The 22,761-nt window shown below is 41.5% G+C and overlaps 1 protein-coding gene across 1 annotated transcript in view; it reads left to right on the top strand.

The window, feature by feature from the left end:
• Nucleotides 1-21,513, top strand: part of Catspere (catsper channel auxiliary subunit epsilon) — a 63,870-nt gene extending 42,357 nt beyond the window's left edge. The window contains exons 14-17 of the mRNA XM_057769917.1: nucleotides 6,651-6,737; nucleotides 11,931-12,088; nucleotides 19,519-19,572; nucleotides 21,360-21,513. Coding sequence (XP_057625900.1) covers nucleotides 6,651-6,737; nucleotides 11,931-12,088; nucleotides 19,519-19,572; nucleotides 21,360-21,513 — 453 coding nt within the window. The remainder of the gene's footprint in view (nucleotides 1-6,650; nucleotides 6,738-11,930; nucleotides 12,089-19,518; nucleotides 19,573-21,359) is intronic.
• The last annotated feature ends 1,248 nt before the right edge of the window (nucleotides 21,514-22,761 follow it).

The following is a 22,761-nucleotide window of genomic DNA, read 5'->3' as shown; positions in this document are numbered from 1 at the left end:
GATTTTCTAGATGTGCATAGATATATTTTAGATAGGCATTCTTCATATCTTTCAAAGATTATAAAATATGGCATTTTAAGTGTTTTAATAACTTAGGACTTTTCATGACAATGAGACACTCTGCTCCTGGCAGCACCAATCTACCTCAAGAAGAAGATGGGCATCGAAGAGGATCCTTATGGAGTTTGATAGCCATTTGGGCAAGAAACTGCTCTTGCCTGGACTATTGTATAAACTGGACATAGAGAACTCGCAGAGAGAGGACTACTGAACTTGCCTAAAGGTGAGATGATCTTTCGGGGTTCCCGATTCATGAAGGAGTCTGCGAGACATTCTGCAGGACACAGCAGATAGTGACTGAACTGACTTTGAAATTTCCTGTTTCATGGAAATGTCTGCTGGAAACTATAGGCCTGTAGGCCGAAGATGGATGCCCCAACGGTACAGAGAAACTTTGGGTGACTGTCAAGGCAGCGAGATGTCTCTGTCATTTCTAGAGTTTGAAAGTTACTTATTTCTTGTTTGCTTAGGTAATATTGTATCTTTCTGGAGTCTTTGATGGAGTTGAAGAATAGTTAGTTATAGTTATAGTTTTCCTTAGTTATGATAAAGATAAAATAGATGTAAATATTGTAATTTTTACTTGATAACTGTTTTGTTATATGTAATTTCACTATGTTAAAGTTAAAGCCTTCTTTTTTTTTTGTTTAAACAGAAAAAGGGGAAATGATGGAGGAAGGTCATTGGTTAAAAAATAAAGAAATTGCTTGGCCCTCATAGGTTAGAACATAGGTGGGTGGAGTAAACAGAACAGAATGCTGGGAGGAATAGGAAGTGAGCTCAGACTCGATAGCTCTCCTCTCTGGGGCAGATGCAATGAAGCTCCAACCCAGGATGGATATAGGCTAGAATCTTCCCGGTAAGCTCATCTTGGGGTGCTACACACATTATTAGAAATGGGCTAGTCCAGGTGCAAGAGTTAGCCGAGAAGAGGCTAGATATAATGGGCCAAGCAGTGTTTAAAAGAATACAGTTTGTGTGTTGTTATTTTGGGGCATAAGCTAGCCAGGCGACCAGGAGCTGGGGCGACAGGAACACAGCCCACAGCTCCTACTACAGAAACAAAGAAGAAAAAAGACACAAGAGTAGAAAGACAGCCCATGGAATGGAACAAAGTATTTTCAGAGCATATATTTGATAAGGAAAATGTCTAGAACATACAGAAAACTTCCATAATTCAGCAACAAAACAACCCAATTAAAGGTGGGGGCAAAGAACTTGAACAGACATTTCTCCAATGAAAATGTACAAATGTCTAGTTGACATTTGAGAACATTCAGGAAACCTAAATTAAATCTACAGTGAGATACTATTTCCCATACACTAGGATAAAAACAAAGACTAAGCATTAGCAATGGAGGAGAAACAGGGACATACTCGTTTCTGGGAAGAATAAAGCAGCACGTGAGAAATTTAAAGCACAATTGCCAGTTCTCCTCACCCATGCCTGTTCGCTCAAAAGAGTGGAAAGAATGTTCTTCAGGGTGGATTTGTACACCTGTGATCACAGAGCTACCTACAATAGCCAAGGCTGTTAGAAAAGGAAGAAGGAAGAAAAGTGATCAAATGGTGTATCACATGATGTTCATGGATGAGACTGTAGTATGTGGGGATGCACTGCCAGCGAGGAAACTGAGGAACCGGGAGGAAGATTCCTAGACAAGCCCAGGACAATGGTTAACTGCAGGAAACGGGAAGCTGTGGAGACTTTCAGAGGTGCTAAGAGCTTGTAGGGCTCCAGGAAACATTCCAGGTTGGTTTATTTAAAATCAGGAGTAGAAGGGTTTTTGTTGTTGAGTGTATTTGTTTGGGCATCTGTGTTTTGTTTTGTTTTGTTTTCGGGTTTAAAATAAAAGGAAGGAATTTGTGCTATGGAAAATAGTCTGACAGTTCTTCATAAAATTCTACTAAAATTCTCCCGTGCCCTAGCAACTCTAGCTTCACAGGTGGCTCAGTAGATGTAGGAGCTTTCCCTCAGGCCTGACAACCTGAGCTCAGTCCCCCCAGGACCCATGCAGTGGAAGGAAGGAGCCCACAAGTTGTCTTCTGGCATCCATATTCACCCTACACCATGCACTTGCACACATAAACACACACACACACACACACAAATGTAATTTTTAAAAAATAATTAAAAGTAAGGAATCAGATACTTATATACCAATGTCAATGTTCCATGAGCATTCTGCATGGTAACAAAACAAATGAAACTATCAACAGAGGAACCAATGATTAAAATGCATTCTGTGCTTCCAGGGGGATGTGGCCTAGCTGTAAAAAGAAAGGGGATTCTCACACATTATACCTGGATGGACTACAAGGGCATTGTGCTAAATGAAACAAAGCTAATTGCAGGCAAATATTGAACTATTACACTTGTAAATATTAGTTCACTTAAAAAAATCTCAGCAGAAAGTAGAATTTGGTTGCCAGGGGCTACAGGGAGAAAGGAGTGAAGATTTGTTCAACTCGTTGTTGGCAGTGGGTGTGGTTACACATTGTGAATGAACTTGATGCCACTAAATTGAATGTTTTCAGTGTTTAAAACTGAATTTGTTTTTAAGTAGTGAAAAAACTGAAGGAAATAGAAACAGTCATTAAAAGTCTCCCAACCAAAAAAAGCCCAGGACCAGATGGCTTCAAAGCAGAACTCTACCAGAACTTCAAAGAAGAGCTAATACCAATACTACTCAAAGTATTCCACACAATAGAAACAGAAGGAACATTGCCAAATTCCTTTTACAAGGCAACAGTTATCCTGATACTCAAATCACACAAATATAAAACAAAGATAGGGAATTATGGACCAATCTCCCTCATGAACATTGATGCAAAAATACCCAATAAAATACTGACAAACCGAATCCAAGAACACATCAGAAAAATCATCCACTATGATCAAGAAGGCTTCATCCCAGAGATGCAGCATTGGTTCAACATATGGAAATCTGTCAATGTAATCCACTATATAAACAAACTGTAAGAAAAAAAACCATCATCATTTCATTAGATGCTGAAAAAGACTTTGACAAAAATCCAACACTCCTTCATTATAAAGCTCTTGGAGAGATCAGGAACCCAAGGAACATACCCAAACATAATAAAAAGCAATTTACAGCAAGCCAACAGCCAACATTAAACTAAATGGAAAGAAACTCAAAGCGATTCCACTAAAATCAAGAACAAGACAAGGCTGTCCAATCTCTCCATATCTATTCAATATTATACATAAAGTTCTAGCTAGAACATTAAGACAACAAAAGGAGATCAAGGGGATATAAATTGGAAAGGAAGAAGTCAAACTATCATTTTTCACAGATAGTATACATAAGTGACCCCCAAAACTCTACCCAGGAACTCCTACAACTGATAAACACCTTCAGTAATGTGACAAGATAAAAGATTAACTTAAAAAAACCAATAGCCCTCTGATACACAAATGATAAATGGACCAAGATGATCTGGGATTTTCCCCTGTATGCTGTGACTACCATTGGTTAATAAAGAAACTGTCTTGAGCCCGTGATAGGGTAGAATGGAGCTAGGTGGGGAAAACTAAACTGAATGCTGGGAGAAAGGAGGCAGAGTCAGTGAGATACCATGTAGCCCCGCCAGAGACAGACATGCCAAAACTTTGCCAGTAAGTCACAGCCACATGGCAATACACAGATTAACAGAAATGGGTTAAATTAATATGTAAGAATTAGCCAATAAGAAGCTAGAGCTAATGGGCCAAGCAGTGATTTAGTTTATACAATTTCTGTGTGGTTATTTTGGGAGTCTAGGCAGCTGGGAAATAAACAAGCAGCCTCCTACAACACCAAGAAAGAAATAGAGAAACATCATCCTTTTTTTTTTTTACAATAGCCAAACAAGTGAAAGACCTGTATGACAAGAACTTTAAGTCTCTAAAGAAATTGAAGAAGAAATCAGAAAATGGGAAGATCTCCCATGCTCTTGGATAGGTAGGATCAACATAATAAAAATGTCAGTCTTAACAAAAGCTATCTACAGATTCAGTGCAATCCCCATCAAAATCTCAACACAGTTCTTCACAGACCTTAAAACAGAGTTACTCAACTTCATATAGAAAAACAAAAAGCCCAGACTAGATAACAATCCTGTACAATAAAGGAACTTCTAAAGGCATCACCATATCTGACCTCAAGCTATTCTATAGAGCTATAGTAATGAAAACTGCTACGTGTTGGCATAAAAACAGACACATGGATAAATGGAATTAAACTGAAGACACTGACATTAATCCATGCACATATGAATACCTGATTTTTGACAAAGAAGCCAAAAAGATAAAATGGGAAAAGGAAAACCTCTTTAACAAATGGTGCTGGTATAACTGGATATCAACAGGTAGAAGATTGCAAATAGATCCATGTCTATTGCCTTGCACAAAACTCAAGTCCAAGTGGATCAAGGAACTCAACATAAAGGCAGTTACAGTGAATCCAATAGAAGAAAAAGTGGGAAGTAGCCTTGAATGCATTGGCACAGAAGACCACATCCTAAATAGAACACCAGTAGCACATACCCTGAGACTTCCTGTCTTCTGTAAGGTAAAGGACACAGTAAACAAGACAAAACTACAGCCTACAGAGTGGGAAAAGATCTTCACCAACCCCACATCTGACAGAGGGCTGATCTCCAAATTATATTTTAAAAACTTAAGAAACTAGACAACAAAATACCAAATAATCCATTTTAAAAATGTAATGGAGAGCTAAAGAGAGAATTTTCAACAGAAGAAACTCAAATGGCCGAAAGACATTTAAGGAATTGCTCAATATCCTTTTTTTGTTTTTTTATTTTGTGCTCCAAGCCTTTTTTCTTAATCTTTTTTTTAATTTATTTATTAAAGATTTCTGCCTCCTCCCCGCCACTGCCTCCCATTTCCCTCCCCCTCCCCCATCAATATCCTTAATCACAGGGGAAATGCAAATTAAAATGACTCTGAGATACCATTTTATACCTGTCAGATTGGCTGAGATCAAAAATACTGAAGACAACTCGTGGTGGAGAGGGTGTGGAGTCAGGGGAACACTTCTCCACTGCTAGTGGAATTGCATTCTTATACCGCCATTCTGGAAATCAATATGGTGGTTTCTTGTAGAAGGAGGTGGCAGGCTGCATTCCCGCCTGGCTCCCGGTCGCCTGGCTAGCTTATGCCCGGAAATAATAACACACAAATTGTATTCATTTAAACACTGCCTGGCCCATTATATCTAGCCTTTTCTTGGCTAATTCTCATATCTTGACTAACCCATTTCTATTAATGTGTGTAGCACCACGAGGTGGTGGCTTACTGGGAAAGATTCAGCATGTCTGAACCAGCAGCTGGCTCTATTGAGTCTGACCCAGAGAGGAGAGGCATGGCAATTGCCTCACTTCCCTCTTCCTCCCAGCATTCTGTTCTGTCTACTCCACCCACCTAAGGGCTGACCTATCAAATGGCCAAAGCAGTTTCTTTATTAACCAATGAAATCAACACAAAACAGAAGACCCTCCCACATCAGTTTCTCAGAAAAGGGAATCAGTCTACCTCAAGACCCAGCAATATCACTCTTGAGCATGTACCCAAAGGATGATCAATCATACCACAAGGACACTTGCTCAACAATGTTCATAGCAGCATTATTCATAATAGCCAGAACCTGGAAACGAAACAACCTAGATGCCCCTCCACTGAAGAATGGATAAAGAAAATGTGATACATTTACACAGTGGAGTATTACTCAGCTCTAAAAAAAAAAAAAAAATGTCATCGTGAAATCTGCAGGCAAATGGATGGAACAAGAAGAAACCATCCCGAGTGATGTAACCCAGACCCAGAAAGACAAACACGCTATGTACTCACTCATAAGCGGATAGAAGATATAAAGCAAAGCAAAGGATAACCTGACTACGATCCATAGCTCTAGAGAATTGGGAGTGTAGGGGGCAGAGAGGAGGGTGGAAGGGGAAAAGAGAGGAAGGAATGGGAGTGGGAAAAACATATAGTTCAATAGAAACAATAAAAATATTATGTAGCATTGTGGAGACAGATTCTCAGAAAGGATTTAAGATAAAGTAAAAGAGAAGTTAGCATCAAAAACAGAAAAGTGGATATGAATTTGTATATATTTGTACTAAGATGTAGAAAAACTGCCAATGAATTTCAAGGAAATCTGTGTGTATTAATACAATATAATGTTTTTAATTCACATTTTTACATTAAAGACTATTCTCAACTTTAAATATTTTTTAAATAAATGACTCTGAAGTCCAAAAAAAAAAAAAAGAGAGAAAAAACTGTACTTTATTCAAATGGAAGTTGTTTTTTTAAGACAAATCTTGCCATATGGTAGTGGTGCACTCCTTTAATCCCAGCACTCAGGAGGCAGAGGCAGGGGGATCTCTGTGAGTTCAAGGCCAGCCTGGTCTACAGAGACAGTTCCAGGGTAGGCTCCAGAGCTACAGAAAAACCCTGTCTCAGAAAAAAAAAAAAAAAAGACAAATCTTTCAGTGCATTAGATACTCCAAAGTAAGCTAATGCGAAGCCTTCTCCGTAATCACATGTTGACATCTTTTGGCAGAGTGGTTGCATAAATGAAGCACAGACGTTCAAGTCAATGATAGAGCAAAACAAGGACCTCCCACTGGATCAAGTCTGGGGACCTCACGTAAGTAAAGAACTAAATTTGGCATTGAGATTAATAAAAGCTTAATAGAAACAATTTGGATTTAAATTGCTTAGGGCAAATCAAGTACTACTTTTCAATTATTTAAAAAATTCTTGTCTTTTATTTTTTTAATCACTCTTTGGTACAAATTTAATATTCCCTGATGAAAATCTGCATTTGTACATTACCAAAAGGCCACTATACAAAGCATATGGAGACTGAGCCTTTTGAAAGACAAGTTGTCTTCCAGGTCTGGAGAGGTGGCCCAGATTAAGAGCACATGCTGCTCCTACAGAGTGAAAGAGTTCAGTTCCCAGAACCATATTTGGAGGCCAAAATGCTTATAACCCTAGATCTAGAGGAACAAAACATCTCTAGCCTCCGCAGGCACACATGCACACTTGCACACGCACACACCTGCACACACATACACACTTACACATACATACACACACCGACACATACATACACACACCTACACATGCACACAAACCTTGCACATACACACACCTTATACATACACACATACCTGCACATACACACACACCTTATACATACACACATACCTGCACATACACACACACCTTGCACATACAACACATCTTCACATACACACACACAATTTTAAAAATAATAAAAATAAATGTCTTAAGAATTTATCTTATTTTTTTTATTTAAGAGTTAATTAGTCTGTGAACTCTCCCCTGGCCATCATTCCCAAGAGAGCCTTCATTTCTTGTCCCTTTTTTCTCCAGTATTATGAACATTTATAACTCTCCAACACATTATGCAGCCTACTTTAAAAATCTCATTACCTAGCTGACCAGGTCTGGAGAGATGGCTAGGTGGTTAAGAGCATGTACTGTCCTTGCAGAAGACCCGCGTTCTGTTTCCAGAACCCATGTCAGATGGCCCCTAACCGCCTGTAACTTCAGCTTTAAGGGATCCTGTTGTAATGGGTTCCTTGTTTGTTTCCCAGCCACCTGGCAGCTCAGACCCGAAATAACCACACAGAAACTGTATTAATTATCTCACTGCTTGACCCATTAGCTCTAGCTTCTTATTGGTTAACCCTTACATCTTAATTTAACCCATTTTTAGTAATCTGTGTATTTGCCATATGGCTGTGGCTTACCTGGTAAAGTTCAGGTGTCTGTCTCCGGCGGGGGCTACATGGTTTCTCGCTGACTCAGCCTTCTTCCTCCCAGCATTCAGCTTAGTTTTCCCCACCTATCTAAGTTCTGCCTTGTTATAGGTCCAAAGTAGTTTCTTTAGTAATCAATGGTAATCACAGTGTACAGAGGTAAATTCCACATCAGGATCCAGCTCCCTCTTCTGCCCTCCAGTCATATACATACACAAAGACACACATACTTCAAGCTAAAAAAAAATCTTAAATAAGCAGAAGCAAAAATAAAACAAAACTCAAGGTCCAAGAGAGAAGGGAACTGTGTTCTTCTGCTCACTGTTGTATTCTCAGTCTCTAACTCACTGTAGATAATGAATATGTATTTATAGGACTAATTAATATTTAGTTAATGTATTATTACATTATGTATTTATAGAACTAATTAATAAACTATAGCTTATCCACCTCTACTTATTACTTAAAATCATGAGGAATTAAAGTAATAATGGATTCAGTTCAAATCAAACTTGCATTCCTGGTTATTTTTGTTGTTGTTGTTGTTGTTTTTTTTTAAAAAAAAAACACCCAAGGGTCTGGGGTCAGGCAAAGGTGTAAAGAACAGTGTCTACAGAACAAATGTTACATAGGGCATCTCAGTACTCCCAGATGTTATTCAGCAACAACGTACATGAGGAAACAGTGGGTGGGTTGGTGGTTAACAATCATGGAATTTGTCTGAAGCAGCATGAAATAGTAGAGCTGGTCACAAGCTTCGGGAGACATCAGGAATGATCCTCTGGGAGGCTTGTTAAAATAGATAACTGATCTCACCTAGATCTGAAGTAGGGCCCAAGCCCCAAGCCCCATCTTCCCCTTTTCCCTCCTCTCCTCTCCACTCTGCTCCATTCCCTTTCCTTTCCTTCTCTTTCCCAACACTGGAGATTAAACCTGGGGCCTTGTGTGACCTATGCAAGTGTCTGATCCAGCCCCTAAACTTGCATTTCTAAAAGTCCAAGATGAAGATGGCATTGTTGATCTGGGGACTATCCCTGATAGACCACTGAAGTAGTTTACAACCTGCAAAGATTCTAGGTGAAACACGTCGGGCCCTCAATCTCTGTTCTACCGTATGAGAAGCAGAGCTCGTCATGAACAGCATGAATCCAGCTACAATCTGGGTAGTGTGCAAAATTGGTACTTATGATGCTAACTAAGCCCTGGGAAATAAGGCTACGTCCTACTGCAGGGCATCACTCGACCCTGCAAGAGGGACCATTTCTCCCTGGAACAATATACCTACAATGAGACAGAGTGCCTCTAATTCCCAGCGCTACATTGATTGCTGTCTGGCCTTTCTGCTTCTATAAGCATGAGTAGCATGTGCATCTGAGAAGTTGTAGTTGGACCTTTTCATCGGGACCATCAACTCCCCAATAAAAACATGGAGACTTATTATTAATTATGAAAGCTTGACCAATAGCTTCGGCTTGCTTCTAACTAGCTCTTATAACTTAACCCATTTCTATTCATTTACTCTCTGCCTCATGACTCTATTCCCTTACTCTGCAGTGCCCATCCTGCTCACACTGCATCTCTCTCACAGGCCTAGATTCCCCCTACTTCCCCTTTGCCAGGAAGTCCCACCTATACCTACTACTTAGCTATTGTCCACTTAGCTTTTTATTAAACCAATCACAGTGACACATCTTCACACAGTGTAAAGGAATATAGCACAACAAGAAGTAGCTCTAGGCACTGTAAATTCTCGGTGAAAAATATCTGAAAGACTCACAAGAAAAAGTGGCATGTTTGTAGGTTCTTCAAGTCCATGGTAGAATAGGTAGGGACAATACAGGCACTGCAGGGGTGGCTACTTTTCTGTGACACGGGATGGGATCTGAATCTCTGAACAAGACTGAGAATCCTAAACAAAGAAGTCCTTGACTAGAAATGGAGTGAATTTGTTAGTCTAGAGCAGATTTGTTTTCTCAGACATTAAGTAGCTTAACCAAGTAACGGCTTACAAATGGAAAGGAAGGGGAAAGATAATAATTGAATGGGGAGTCCAATGATATGATAGGAAACATCAAATGTGACATAGAGGAGCATCCACTGGTGAGTATCATAACATAAAGGGGGCTGGAGAGATGGCTCAGAGGTTAAGAGCACTGACTGCTCTTCCAGAGGTCCTGAGTTCAATTCCCAGCAAACACATGGTGGTTCACAATCATTTGTAATCGATATCTCGTGCCCTCTTCTGACCTAAAGGCATGAATGCAGGCAGAACACTATATATAATAGATAGATAGATAGATAGATAGATAGATAGATAGATAGATAGATAGATAGATAGGTAGATAGATAGATAGATAGATAGATAGATAGATAGATAGATAGATAGACAGATAATCTTTAAAAGGGAGAAAGAAAGGAAGGAAAGATGAGAGAAAGAAAGAAAGAAAGAAAGAAAGAAAGAAAGAAAGAAAGAAAGAAAGAAAGAAAGAATTAAAGTACTCACATGTGTACATATAAAAATGCACACAATGACACAGGCAAACAGGTCCTGGTGACCAGGGCCTTTTTGTGAAGATGAGCAGAGGCCCAGTTCCCACACATAGTGCAAATGTCTCATATTCTTTTAATCAAGTTCATGACTTTGTGCATTAACCAATTCAGTAGACAAGAACTCTCAAAGTCCAGAAAAATACTTTGTATTTTCTTTATTTTTCTTTTGAGACAGGGTCTCCCTACAGAGTCTTGGCTATCTGGGAGCCAACTATATAGACCAGGCTGACCTCCAACTCAGAGGTACACCTGCCTCTGTCTCTCAAGTGCTGGAATTAAAGCATGTCCCACCATGCCCAGCATATTTTGCATTTTCAAGTTAGATTACAACAAAAACTATGAACCTTTTATTTTTTCTTCACTCGCAGATTTCCTGCGTACTGTTTTATACATGTGCCAGACATGCAGTGTCAGAAAAGTAAACAGAGGCAAGAAATGGTAGAAGATGTGGGGTTTCACTGCTTTCACCATGATGTATAGTTATAGTTCATCAGACTGAACACATATGCTTTGTATGAAATAAATTATAGCATAACCCACCTCCAATACCTAGCATACTGAAGATAGATTATACCCATGGTAGCGCTGGATTAAAGGGCCTCAAAATGTAGGGGCAATAAAGAAATCAAGAAATAAATACCATCAGATAAATCCAGTACTATTTATCCAACAGTTATAGACAGAATTTGACTGCAGTCAGCATACATGATATGGAAATAAGTATATGATCACAGAACAGATGGAAGTGCAAACTTCTAGACCCAAATAAACTTGCCAGGTGGTACAGTTGTGGGTGACTGTCATTCTAAGTGGTGAAATCTCATCCATTCCTAGAGGAGCCCAGGAGTCTCACTCCAAGGTCAACCTTACCCACGTAGGGTTAGACCCACCTTGTAATGGGCTGAGTTGGATCTCTGCCTTGCTACTAGAGCTATATCCACAGCAAACATGTCTCTTTAAAGCTTTACCCCTCCTGAAGAACTAATCCTCCCTCATCTGTGTCCTGTTCTCACACTCCTACTTGACATCCTGGTCATTCACCAAACTAAGGATATTTTTGTCTACGTGAGGCATCCCCTCAGAGGTTCCTCCCTGGACCACGAGCGAGGGCTGGTAGGGGATGTGGCATGCACGCCTTGGTACTAGAGTGGCAGAATAGAAAGGGTAGTCATTGCATCTCTTTAATGACTTTCCAAGATAAAGATAGGAGAATCTGAACTGGAGAGAATTGTCAGTGGGTAGGAGCACTGGTTGCTCTTGCAGAGGATCTGGTTTTGGTTCGCAGCATCCACAAGGCAGGTCGCAAGCATCTGTAACTCCAGTTGCTGGGGTTCTGATGCCCTCTTCTGACCTACACAGGTAGTGCAAGTCAGTGGCACACTTCAATGCAGGCAAAAATAATCATACACATAAAATTAAAATAAATAAATCTCATCTATGAATCGGATTTTGTTAAAATCAGGAAATAACCTCTTTTTTTATCTTTTTTCCTTGCTCAGAACTATAGGACTTGTTTTTCATATGCTATTGGGAAGCCTGGAGACCTAAACCAACCATATGAGATTATAAACTATACAAATAGAAACCATTTAGTATGGCCCATGGACCATTCCGGAATGTATGTGTTTCGTGTGAGAATCTTGGATCCAAACTTTAGGTGAGAGTAAATGTTTTATGACATTTTTCCCTTAAATTTTTTTTTGATTTTTTTTTTTTTTTTGGTTTATTGCCACCCAAACATCTAACTTTTGTTATTCTTATTATTCATATGTTTGCCTTTTATTTTGTGGTAATCATAGCAAATACTCTATGGAAGCAGGAGATTTTATGTCAACTGTTAATTGGATCAGTTGGCTTGAAATTCCAATCTGGTCTGGTGTCCCCTTAACACACACATTGGCTATTTTTCTCATTGACATGACCAAACGCCCGAAAAGAAACACATGAAGGAGGAAGGATGTATTTTGTCTCAGTTTGAGAGTAAAATCTCTCCTGGTAATAACAGCCTAGTGAGCCGAGAGAGAAGAAGCTGGTCAAGAGCTGCAGTCAGGAAGCAGAGAGCAATAGACGTCAGGTTCAACTCTCTTTTCCCCACGGACCATGCAACTGTGCCAGCCATATTTAATGGGGTCTTCCTTGGTCAGGCTTTTCCCCAGAGGTGTGTTTCTATGGTGATTCTAAAGCCAGATAGGCTGACAATGTAGATTAGCCATTACACCTACCCTGTGCAAGGCCCTGGGCTCCATCCTACCACTATGAGAAAACAAAGCAAACGGAAGCCCGGAAGCCCACTTCTGAAGGAAATCCTGAGGGCTGCATGTTTCTCTCCCTGCCCACAGGGATGAAAACACTTCCTTCCAAGCAAGGGAACCATTCTGGTTCAAAGGCAGCTTAAGCAGCTCCCTGACAATGGAGGGCAGAAGAGTGATGTGACAGCAGAAAGGGGCTCTTGCCAATGTCAGGAGAAAACATGGACCCTTTCTGGTGGCTTCCATTCTGCACCCCATGAAAGCAAACGAGACTTTGACAGGTTTGGCAGTACTAGCCTGTCATTCCACTACTCCGGGGACTGAGTTCACTAGACCCTCTTGATTTCAGGAGTTCAAGGCCAGCCCAGACAAGAGCCTCAAAGTAACAAATAAATATATAAAATAATAAGGAAATTAGGCTTGAGTCATTATCCTAAGGACCACCCTGCTACTTCCAGGGTGGAATGATCTCAAAAGAAAGAGTGTGTGAAAATCGCAAGGGATCCAGGATTTGAGAAATGGTTAGCAAGCAATCAAGTAGAGAGGGCAGTGTGTGATGAGCTTGATGAAGTTGATGGTGTCTGTGGATGAAAGCCTCCATGCTAAAAAGCAGGATCTTATACAATGAATACAAGCTAATAGAGTAGTTCAAATAAAAATACAAAGGCACTAAATTAAGCTGAAGAGAAACCGAGCGAATTGAAAAGACTAAGCAAACAGCCACCGCAGTCCGTGTCATTATTCCCTTGTCCCAAACCGCGCAACTTCGGAAGTTCTCTTATGATAATGCAACTATACTTAAGTCATAAAAATGCACTTACCCTCCAAAGTGGAACAGATCCTTCTTATTGCGTCTAGTGCCAAATCCAAACTCTCAAAAGAATTTTTGTTCCTCCCTTAATTTGGTCATGATCTTGACTTCACATCCTACACCACTTACCACCAATACACCTAATGTACGTGATAAATGAGTAGGAGAAATGAAAAAAGAGGGAAAAACCAAAGTTAGTTCACATATAACTAGTATAAAAATAGACACAGAGATTGTTTGTTTGAGACAGGGTTTCTCTGTGGTAGCCCTGGCTGTCCTGGAACTTGCTATGTAGACCAGACCAGCCTTGAACTCACAGAGAGCTGCCTCTCTCTGTATCCCCAGTGCCGTGATTAAAGGCGTGAGCCACCACGCCGAGTTCCTCATCCTCATGTACTGCATGTCTATGACCAGCACCGCATTTTGTTTCCTGGAAGAAGATGTTTTTATTTCTTTGGAATCTGAGCTCTTAGCATGTCCTACCATATGTGCCGTGGTTATAATGAAAAACGGAGTAACTTCCAATTCTGTCCCTCAAACTCACGTACTCTGGCAGTGGGATTAAGAAATGCCTTATCTTCACTGGGTTTTGATCCTACTCCATGTACTGGCTTTGTGGGAACCTAATCTGTTTGGATCCTCAACTTCCTAGACCTGGATGGAGGGGGAAGGACCTTGGACTTCCCACAGGGCAGGGAACCCTGACTGCTCTTTGGACTAGAGAGGGAGGGAGAGGAGAAATGGGGGAATGGGGAGGGAAATAGGAGGAGGGGAGGAGGTGAAAATTTGTAATAATAATAATAAGAAGAAGAAGAAGAAAGATAAATGCCTTATCTTGGCACTGGCTCAGAGTATTACCTCCCTGTAAGAACTCTGCAGCTTCCTTGGTAACCTTTCATTCTGGCTTTATAGCTTTCGTTACCATATAATTTATTATCAAAACCAGAGGCTCAAAGAATTAAATGAAGCTTTATTAGTATTTATACACAAGCAACAGGTGAATGTCGAAAATGTCCTAGGTCACCAGCAACAGAGGATCACCCTATTAATACAAAAGCTACCTTTAAAGAATATCCACTACTCTGGGAGGCCAGTGAACTCCATGCACACCAGCCCTCTTGCCTTCTAGCTCTCTGGTCAGAAGCAATCTTGTTGGAGCATGATAAAAATCCACGGCACTCGGGGTGCCTCTATCTAATGCTTCAGGAAGAAGCCACACAAAAAAGGGAAATTCAAACCCAAGCGCGTCACAGGAAGAAAGGATCATTGTCTTCTATATGATAAAGCCGGCCACCAGCAGATAACTGTCCAGTGCCTCTGGAATGATGCCCCCATGTGGTGATTCAGACTGGCGGTCACCGCCGTGGCCACTGCCACTGCTAGAAAATCCAGTGCTTGGTAGTGTCAGCATCCAGATCAGCCTAGTGGCTACTGATGCCACACCAGGCACCATGACCATGCTGTTCATGATTCCACTGAATAAGCCCTTGGGCAGCTGGGGAAAGATGCTAGCTCTAGGGCAGTCACATGACAAAGGCAGAGCCCCTTCTTGGATGATAAACAGTCACATGACAAAGGCAGAGCTCCTTCTCGGGTGATAAACAGTCACATGAGACCCAAATGTTTGAGCACCCCAGAATCTCACTGGGAAGCCTACTTACACATGCTTCCCTTAAACGTGATTTTATTTCTTCCATATCCTCACCATACATCGAACATTCAGTTCCTGTCACAATTACGGCACAGCCCATTATCCTCGAGGAAAGGTGAGGAAACATCTACAGGAAGGCCTGTTCTCGACTGTCCCTAAGCAGGGCCACTACTGTCCCCATGTAAATTCACAGCGACTTGCAAATCTCTTTCATCTTTTCCCTTATAGTCAGTTAAGTCATGAAGAACACTTATGTCTCAGCAAATGGGAGCTCTCGGTCAACTGTTAAAGGCATGTGAGGCCATTTTTATACACATCTCCTGCACTTCAGGACAGAATCACATCTGCAACAAGATCACGTCTGTCTTAGACGTTAGCGATGACACATGTCTAAAGGCAGCCAAGGTTTCATGGTCACCCAGTGCTGTGGAGTCAGGTCAGGAGAGTCAAATCTCAGCACGGCTCTGCTGTTTGTACCACCCGCAACGTGGAGAAAAGATCTTTGTCCCAGGTTCCAGTCTAGCAGTTTTTCCTGTGTGTGTGTGTGTGTGTGTGTGTGTGTGTGTGTGTAGATGGATAGTAGTTTTTAGTTTTTCCATTGGTTTAGCAGCTACACCTGAATCTAGTGATATGCTAACTACCATCTGCAGCCTTGCTGCCCTGCTCCACAGTTCAGGCCATGGCCTAGTGGGGTTCCTGATCCCTACCAGTACCAGCTCAACCTCTACTGCCAAATGTAGTTTTTAACTAAGTCTCTATCGTTCTATCTACCATTAAAGACTCAGGAGTCAGATGTTGGGATGAAAACTTGATATCACAGAGAGGCCAAGAAGCAACCGGTTGACCTTCCTTTTGGCCAGAGACCCAGCAAGAGAACATCTCTCCATTTGTCCCAAACTTAAAAGACCATGAATCTCTAAGTCCTTCCCTACTCCTTGCTGTGTGCCTTCCTGTATGTCTCTCTCTCTGTCTTTTTGGGTCCTCCATTACTCTACTGCTAATTCTTGTCAACTAGTTGTTGACTCTGCCTCCTGATCCAAGATTGATTTTATTAACACAGTCTGGGGGTTCACAGTGCAATCAAATCAAATATCCCACAACATATATGTTCATCCAAATGTGGTATAGGTTATCTCCAAAATCCAAAGTGGATAAAAGTAAAACAATATCAGCAACAATAAAATCAGACAATCCTTTTATCTGGACACGAGCCGGGGGAGCCAGAAAGGGCTTGTCTTTCACCCTTCAAGGCGCATCAGGTGTCCCACGTGTGTGGAAGTTTCCTTCCCTATGTGTCACCACCTGAGCTTGTACCTCACAACATCAGCATCAACACAATGTCCTGTGAGACTCTGTTCAGAAACAAACTCCCTGGCAGCAGGTACATAGAGCGGATGTAGTCCTGGGGGAAAACCAAACCGTTTCTGGTTTCTTCTGCTGGCGGCCAGTGGAGTAGTGAAGGGGGAAATACTTTATCAAATGATTGGCTGCTTATCAGCCATGTGCCCATGATTAGAGAACCCTGGGAGGAGCCTCTACTGGGCTCCTGACAATCTCGTTGGTGCCCCGGATGACCTAAAGAGAGGTGGTCCACACTTCAGAGCTCAGGTTTCCCAGGAGGCAGATTTTGTGATTATAGACTGAAGTACAGGAGGCTTATTGGGAAGTGACCTGAGATCACCACCTTTAGAGAAAGTGAAGGAAATAAAACTGGGGAGAGAAGGAAGCAGGCAAAAAAAAAAAAAAAAAAAAAAAAAAACCTGCAGCCCCAATAAAGCCTTCAGTTGATCTCACAAGGAACACTGGGGTAAGATACCTGCAGAGCTGTTCTGAACTGGGAGAAAGGCACAAGTTCTTTGTGCCCCTGAATCACTAGCCCTTAGAATCGACTTTCCCCAAAGGAGCTGTAACTTTGGCAGAGGGCAAGTCCTGGCAGACACTGGTCCCCTGGAGAGGAAACAAATACTTGAGTCCTGAAAACAGAATCCCAGTGGCACATGCTTGGCAGCACATCCTTTGAGGCCCAGTCCTAGGTATGCCATGTTGATTTGACTTATTTAATTTCATTTGTTTATTTCTTTGCAATACTGAAACTGAGCAAGTCCTCACACATGTGAGGCAAGTAGTCTACAGCTAAGCTCCAAACCCAACCCGTGTCATATCAGCCAAAGAGGGCCAATAACCAGGTATCCATACCCAAAGATTCATTCTAGCCCAATCATTGCATAGTGTTTTCTCCGGTGGTAACCATACTTTCTTTCTCCAATTATAAACCCATTAGGCTTTTGCATCATCCTAACCAAAATGGAAGAGCCCATTTCCATGGCAGCACCCCCTTCCTGAAACCTCAGGATTCCACTTAGCTTCTGACATGGATGCGATTTTCAGTGCTGTCGTGAGCCATCTCTTCTGGGCCCTGACTCAAGGTGGATGAGAAACTCATATCTAATCAATCCACCTCAACAGACCTCCTTAAACAGTCTTTACACTTTGTCATGCATGGTCGATATTGTCAACTTGCCAGGCTCTAGAATCACCAGAGACAAGTCTCTGAGCATGTTTGTGAAGAATTTTTCTAGATTAGACTGAGGTAGGGAAGACCCACCCTAAAAATGTGGACAGCACAATTCTGAGGGCTGGAGTTCCCAACCAGATGAAAAAGAGGACGTGAGCTGAGCTCCGGCATCCATCACTCTCTGCTTCCTCATGTGGGTGCTGTGTGACCAGTTGCCGTGCTTCCCCACCGTGATAGACTATACCTACCTATGCCACGATAGACTATACCTATCTATGCCACGATAGACTATACCTACCTATGCCACGATAGATTATACCTACCTATACCATGATAGACTATACCTATCTATGCCACGATAGACTATACCTACCTATGCCACGATAGACTATACCCTGAACTATGAGCCAAGGTGAACCCTTCCTTCCTCTAGCTGTTTGTATCAGGTGTTTGACCGTAGCAATGACAGATTCATTCCCATACAACAGGATAATGATCTCTAACACCACAAACTTAATCTGATAGACAAGTTTTCTATATACTTTGCCCTGTCACTTTCTGATATCCGAAAGAGGAATGTTAAAGCGTCTGATTAAAAGTAAGGACTTGTGAGCCAGGTGGTGGTGGCTCACACCTTTAATCCCACCACTTGGAGGCAGAGGTGGGTGGATCTCTGTGAGTTTGAGTACAGCCTGGTCTATAGAGCGAGTCCCAGGACAGATAAAGCTTCACAGAGAAACCCTGTCTTGGGAGGTGGGGAGTAAGGACTAGTCTAATTCTTTGTATTGTGACGTTGTGTCTTTTTTGAGATAAGGTTTCATAGGCAGTCAAGGCTTGCCTAGAACTTGTGATCTCTTGCCTCAGCCTTCCAAGTTATTTGATTATACATGATTATACACATATCCTAAAATGCCCAATTTATTACATCATCTTGCCATCTGCTACTCAATGACCCCTTTTCTTCTTTTTTTTTAAATGATTTTTTTTTTTTTAGACAGGGTTTTCTCTGTGTTTTCTAACTGTCCTGGAATTCACTCTATAGACCAGCCTGACTTCGAACTCACAGAGATCTGCCTGCCTCTGCCCCACCCTCAGTGCTGGGATTTAAGGCATGTGCCACTACCACCCAGGACAGTGGCCTTCCAAGTTTTAATCACACAGAGTAAAATTCAGAACTAAGCAAATTGCTAATTTGTTTATAAGTGGCCACTTTATATTATTCTGAGAAGTGTACTCAGTGCCTGGGTGAAAAGCCCCAATTTTGTGCTCTGCTCACCACCAGGCCTGTAGTAAATGTTCACTTAGCTCCCGTCTCCAGTGACCATAGGGCTCAGTGTGCAACGGTTAACTGTGTAGTACTTCTGAAGATGCTTATGATTCTTCATTATTATTATTTTTTAAAATATTTATTTATTTATTATGTATACAATATTCTGTCTGTGTGTGTGCCTGAAGGCCAGAAGAGGGCACCAGACCTCATTACAGATGGCTGTGAGCCACCATGTGGTTGCTGGGAATTGAACTCAGGACCTTTGGAAGAGCAGGCAATGCTCTTAATCGCTCAGCCATCTCTCCAGGCCTCTTCGTTATTATTATTAATGTCATTACGACCATTGCCTTGGAAACTACCACCCAAAGTGTGCAATTCTGTGAGGACAGCATGGTTATCCCCCCTCAAATTTGCACCAAAGGGAAAAAAACATCATAACTGTTCTGTAAGTGCATCTATCTATTGTGTCCTTGTCAAAAAAAAATGACACTTTAAAAAAGTTACATATGATCTGAGTGTTGCCATAAAGATGCAGAGGATATTTTAAATACATTTAACTCAACTTTTAATATCACTTTTTCTAATTTGCAGTTTCTGCAACCTAACAGCTATTTTTGCGATCGAGACCTTTGGAGTGATTCCCCGGTAATGAGCAGCACTTGATAGTGCTGTGGTTCTTATGTGTTCGCTTGTTTGAGTCTTGTTTCCTGACTTTACTTTTTAAGACAAAAATCTCATAACCCTGGCTGGCCTGGAACCCACGATCCTCCCATCTCAGCACAATGCCTAGCAGAGAGAAGATGGGTTATGTTCATCATGGCCCAAGCAAGAACCATTTGCTTGGCCACAGAGGAGAAAGATCATTCTAAGATAACTGCGGGCCCAGAGAAACTGTAACACGACAACCAAGTGTTCTAGTCAGACATGAAGGCCCCAAATAGAAAAGAACACTTAAGTGTCCAGACTAAGAATAAGCCCCCTGTCATGGGAGGTAATACCACAGAATCCCAGGTGAAGAGACCTGAAGGGCCCCAGCAGAGAGTAGCTTCCAATACATACATGCACGCATGCACGCTTGCACGCCAGTACACACACGCATGCATGCACGCATGTACACTTGCATGCCAATACACACACACATGCACACTAATACACACATGCATGCATGCTTCCATGCCAATACACGCATGAATGCACGCATGCACACATGCACGCTTGCGTGCCAATACACACATACACACATGCACGCTTGCACGCACGCATGCATGCATGCACACACTCACCCGTGCTCTCACAAATATACCCATATATATACCCACACACTCACACATATGCCCTCACACACACTCACAAATGCACAGTCACCACCAGCCATGTAACCAGGCCCTGAGCCTGCAGGGGTAGCACCCCTTACTCTGCAGCCTGAGGTGAGAGGATCACTTGAGCCCAGGAGCTCCAGGCTAGTGTGGGAACGTACTGGAGCCAGTTCTCCTTGCCTGCCCTCTTCCCTCTGAGTCTAATGCCAGTGAGTAGCGACACCAGCTCATGGTGACTGTCCTCCACACTTGGAGGTTCTCTTTATTCCTTCACATTCCTGATATGCCACATCTTAACAAATTGCCACGACAAATCCAGTCTAAGCTTTAAATCTATCTTGGACCTAACCACATCTCTCTATTTTTTCTTCCACACCATCGCTTACCAATCCCTTAGGACTGGCTCACATGGCCTTCTCTGTTACTCTTCACATTCAGTCAGGATCGGCCTTACACAATGTCTATCCCCTTTTACACACATGAAACACTCTCTTGCCTTTTGAATAAATGCCATACTCTCTCTACTTACTGTAAGCTTCTCCTTACCTGACACATGCCCACCTATTTTTTTCCCTTTTTTTCCTCAGTGTGAGAAAGCAAGCTCAGACCTTATTCCTGGTAGACATTGAACCACATCCCCCATCTCTGTACACCCATCACTCCTCATTTCTAACCACATTGTCTGACTTCGGAGGTATTAGTTACACAGAATTAGGTTCCATTCCAGAATGTCCTGGAAGGACCTCAAGGTTTCTTCATGTTTTGGTGGCATCTCCTCCGTGCAAAAAACTCCCTTTGCCACAAACACAGTTTTGCCATGATCACTTTTCCTCCACCCCAGGTAGCACTAGCTGACTCCTACCCACACTTAGGTCCCTCCTCCTCTGCACCACTTCACAGGCTCCTCCATGTGCCCTTCTCTCCTGAGGATCACTTCCCTCTTCCTCATCAGCCTCAAACATTTAACCACCCTGAGGACAGATGCTAGGTCTTACTACTCCGTTCTGTGTGGCCAGCAGGGGAGTTAGCTGTTCTAGGACAGTTTGATTGAATAAATTAATGGCAGAGTGTGAATAATGGCTTCTGATGGCTTCTTTGTTGTTGTTCTTTTTCTAGCCCAAGTTTCTACCTGGTAGCTGCCTTGATTTTTGTCTTGATGCTCACGTTCATCAGTGTTCTAGTTCTAAGCTATTTCTGGTATGGGAAGATTTATAGGCAATTTATTTTTGAGCCACTTCACAAGCCTCCTTCAAAACGGAAGAAGAATTAGGGAAACCGAGAGTTAATTCTGGAGATGTGTGTGTGTGTAGACAGATATATAGGTAATGTACATATATGTAATTATATTATGAATGTGTTTGACTAAGAAACATTAAATATAAGCTCATACTATTATTAAATTCAAGATATGAAAAATGTTCTTAAATTACTCCCTCAAATAACATACATTATTATGTTTGTTATCATTATTATTCATTTTAAAGATATATACACTGTTACATTGCATTTAAAAAATAAAAATCAAAATCAGGTGGTGGTGGCAGTGGTGCGCATCTTTAATCTTATCAGAGGGAAGGCAGAGGCAGGTGAATTTCTGTGGGCTCCAATATAGCAAGAGAAACCCTGTCTCAAAAAACCAAAAAAGAAAAAAAAGGAAGGAAGGAAGGAAAGAAGGAAGGAAGGAAGGAAGGAAGGAAGGAAGAAGGAAGAAAGGAAGGGTAGCTAGCTGTTCCAAAGGACCTGGGTTTGACTCCCAGCATCCACATGGTGACTCAAAGTAAGTCCAGTTTTAAGAGATCTTTCACCCTCTTCTGGCCTCTAACAGCACTGCACACATGCAGTACACAGACACATGTGCATGCAAAACACCTGCACACATAAAATAAAAACAAAGGAAAAAATAAAGGATTTTTTAAAAAAAGTTTTAATTCCCATTTCTCAGGAAAGGAGCAGAGCAAGTTGATTGGGGAATTTAAAGTCCACCTGGGCTACATAGTGAAACCCTACTGCAATTTTGACTGATAAGTTACAAGCTGTTATGGATTATTATTTTAAGATGTGCTACATGTGCTTATACTGTGAAACATTTGTTTCAATGGTGCAAAGATGTGTTTCATTCTGTGAAGCTGTGATTCTTTGCCCATCTAAAATACCTAATAAAGAGCTGCAAGGCAGGAGAAAGGGTAGGTGGGGATGGCAAGCAGAGAGGATAAATAGGAGAAAATAGAGAATGGAAGAGAGGTCAAGGAGTAAGAAAAGAAGGGGCCAGCTACCCAGCCATCCATGGAGTAAGAGTTCTAAAGTAAGATTACAGAATTAAGAAAGGAAAAAGTCCAGAAGCAAAAGATAGATGGTATCATTTAAGTTAAGAAAATCTGGCTAGAAACAAGTCAAACTAAGGCCAGGCATTTATAAGAAAGAGTAAATCACTGAGTGTGATTTATTTGGGAGTTTGGTGGTAGCCTCCTTTCCAAAAGCCAAAAGAGTAAAAGGAGTAAAACAACCAGCAACACAAGCC

Source organism: Chionomys nivalis, chromosome 5 (assembly GCF_950005125.1).
Source record: "Chionomys nivalis chromosome 5, mChiNiv1.1, whole genome shotgun sequence".
Taxonomy (NCBI): domain Eukaryota; kingdom Metazoa; phylum Chordata; class Mammalia; order Rodentia; family Cricetidae; genus Chionomys; species Chionomys nivalis.
Note: the sequence above shows the minus strand (reverse complement) of the source record. Positions and strands in the feature narration are given on the sequence as shown.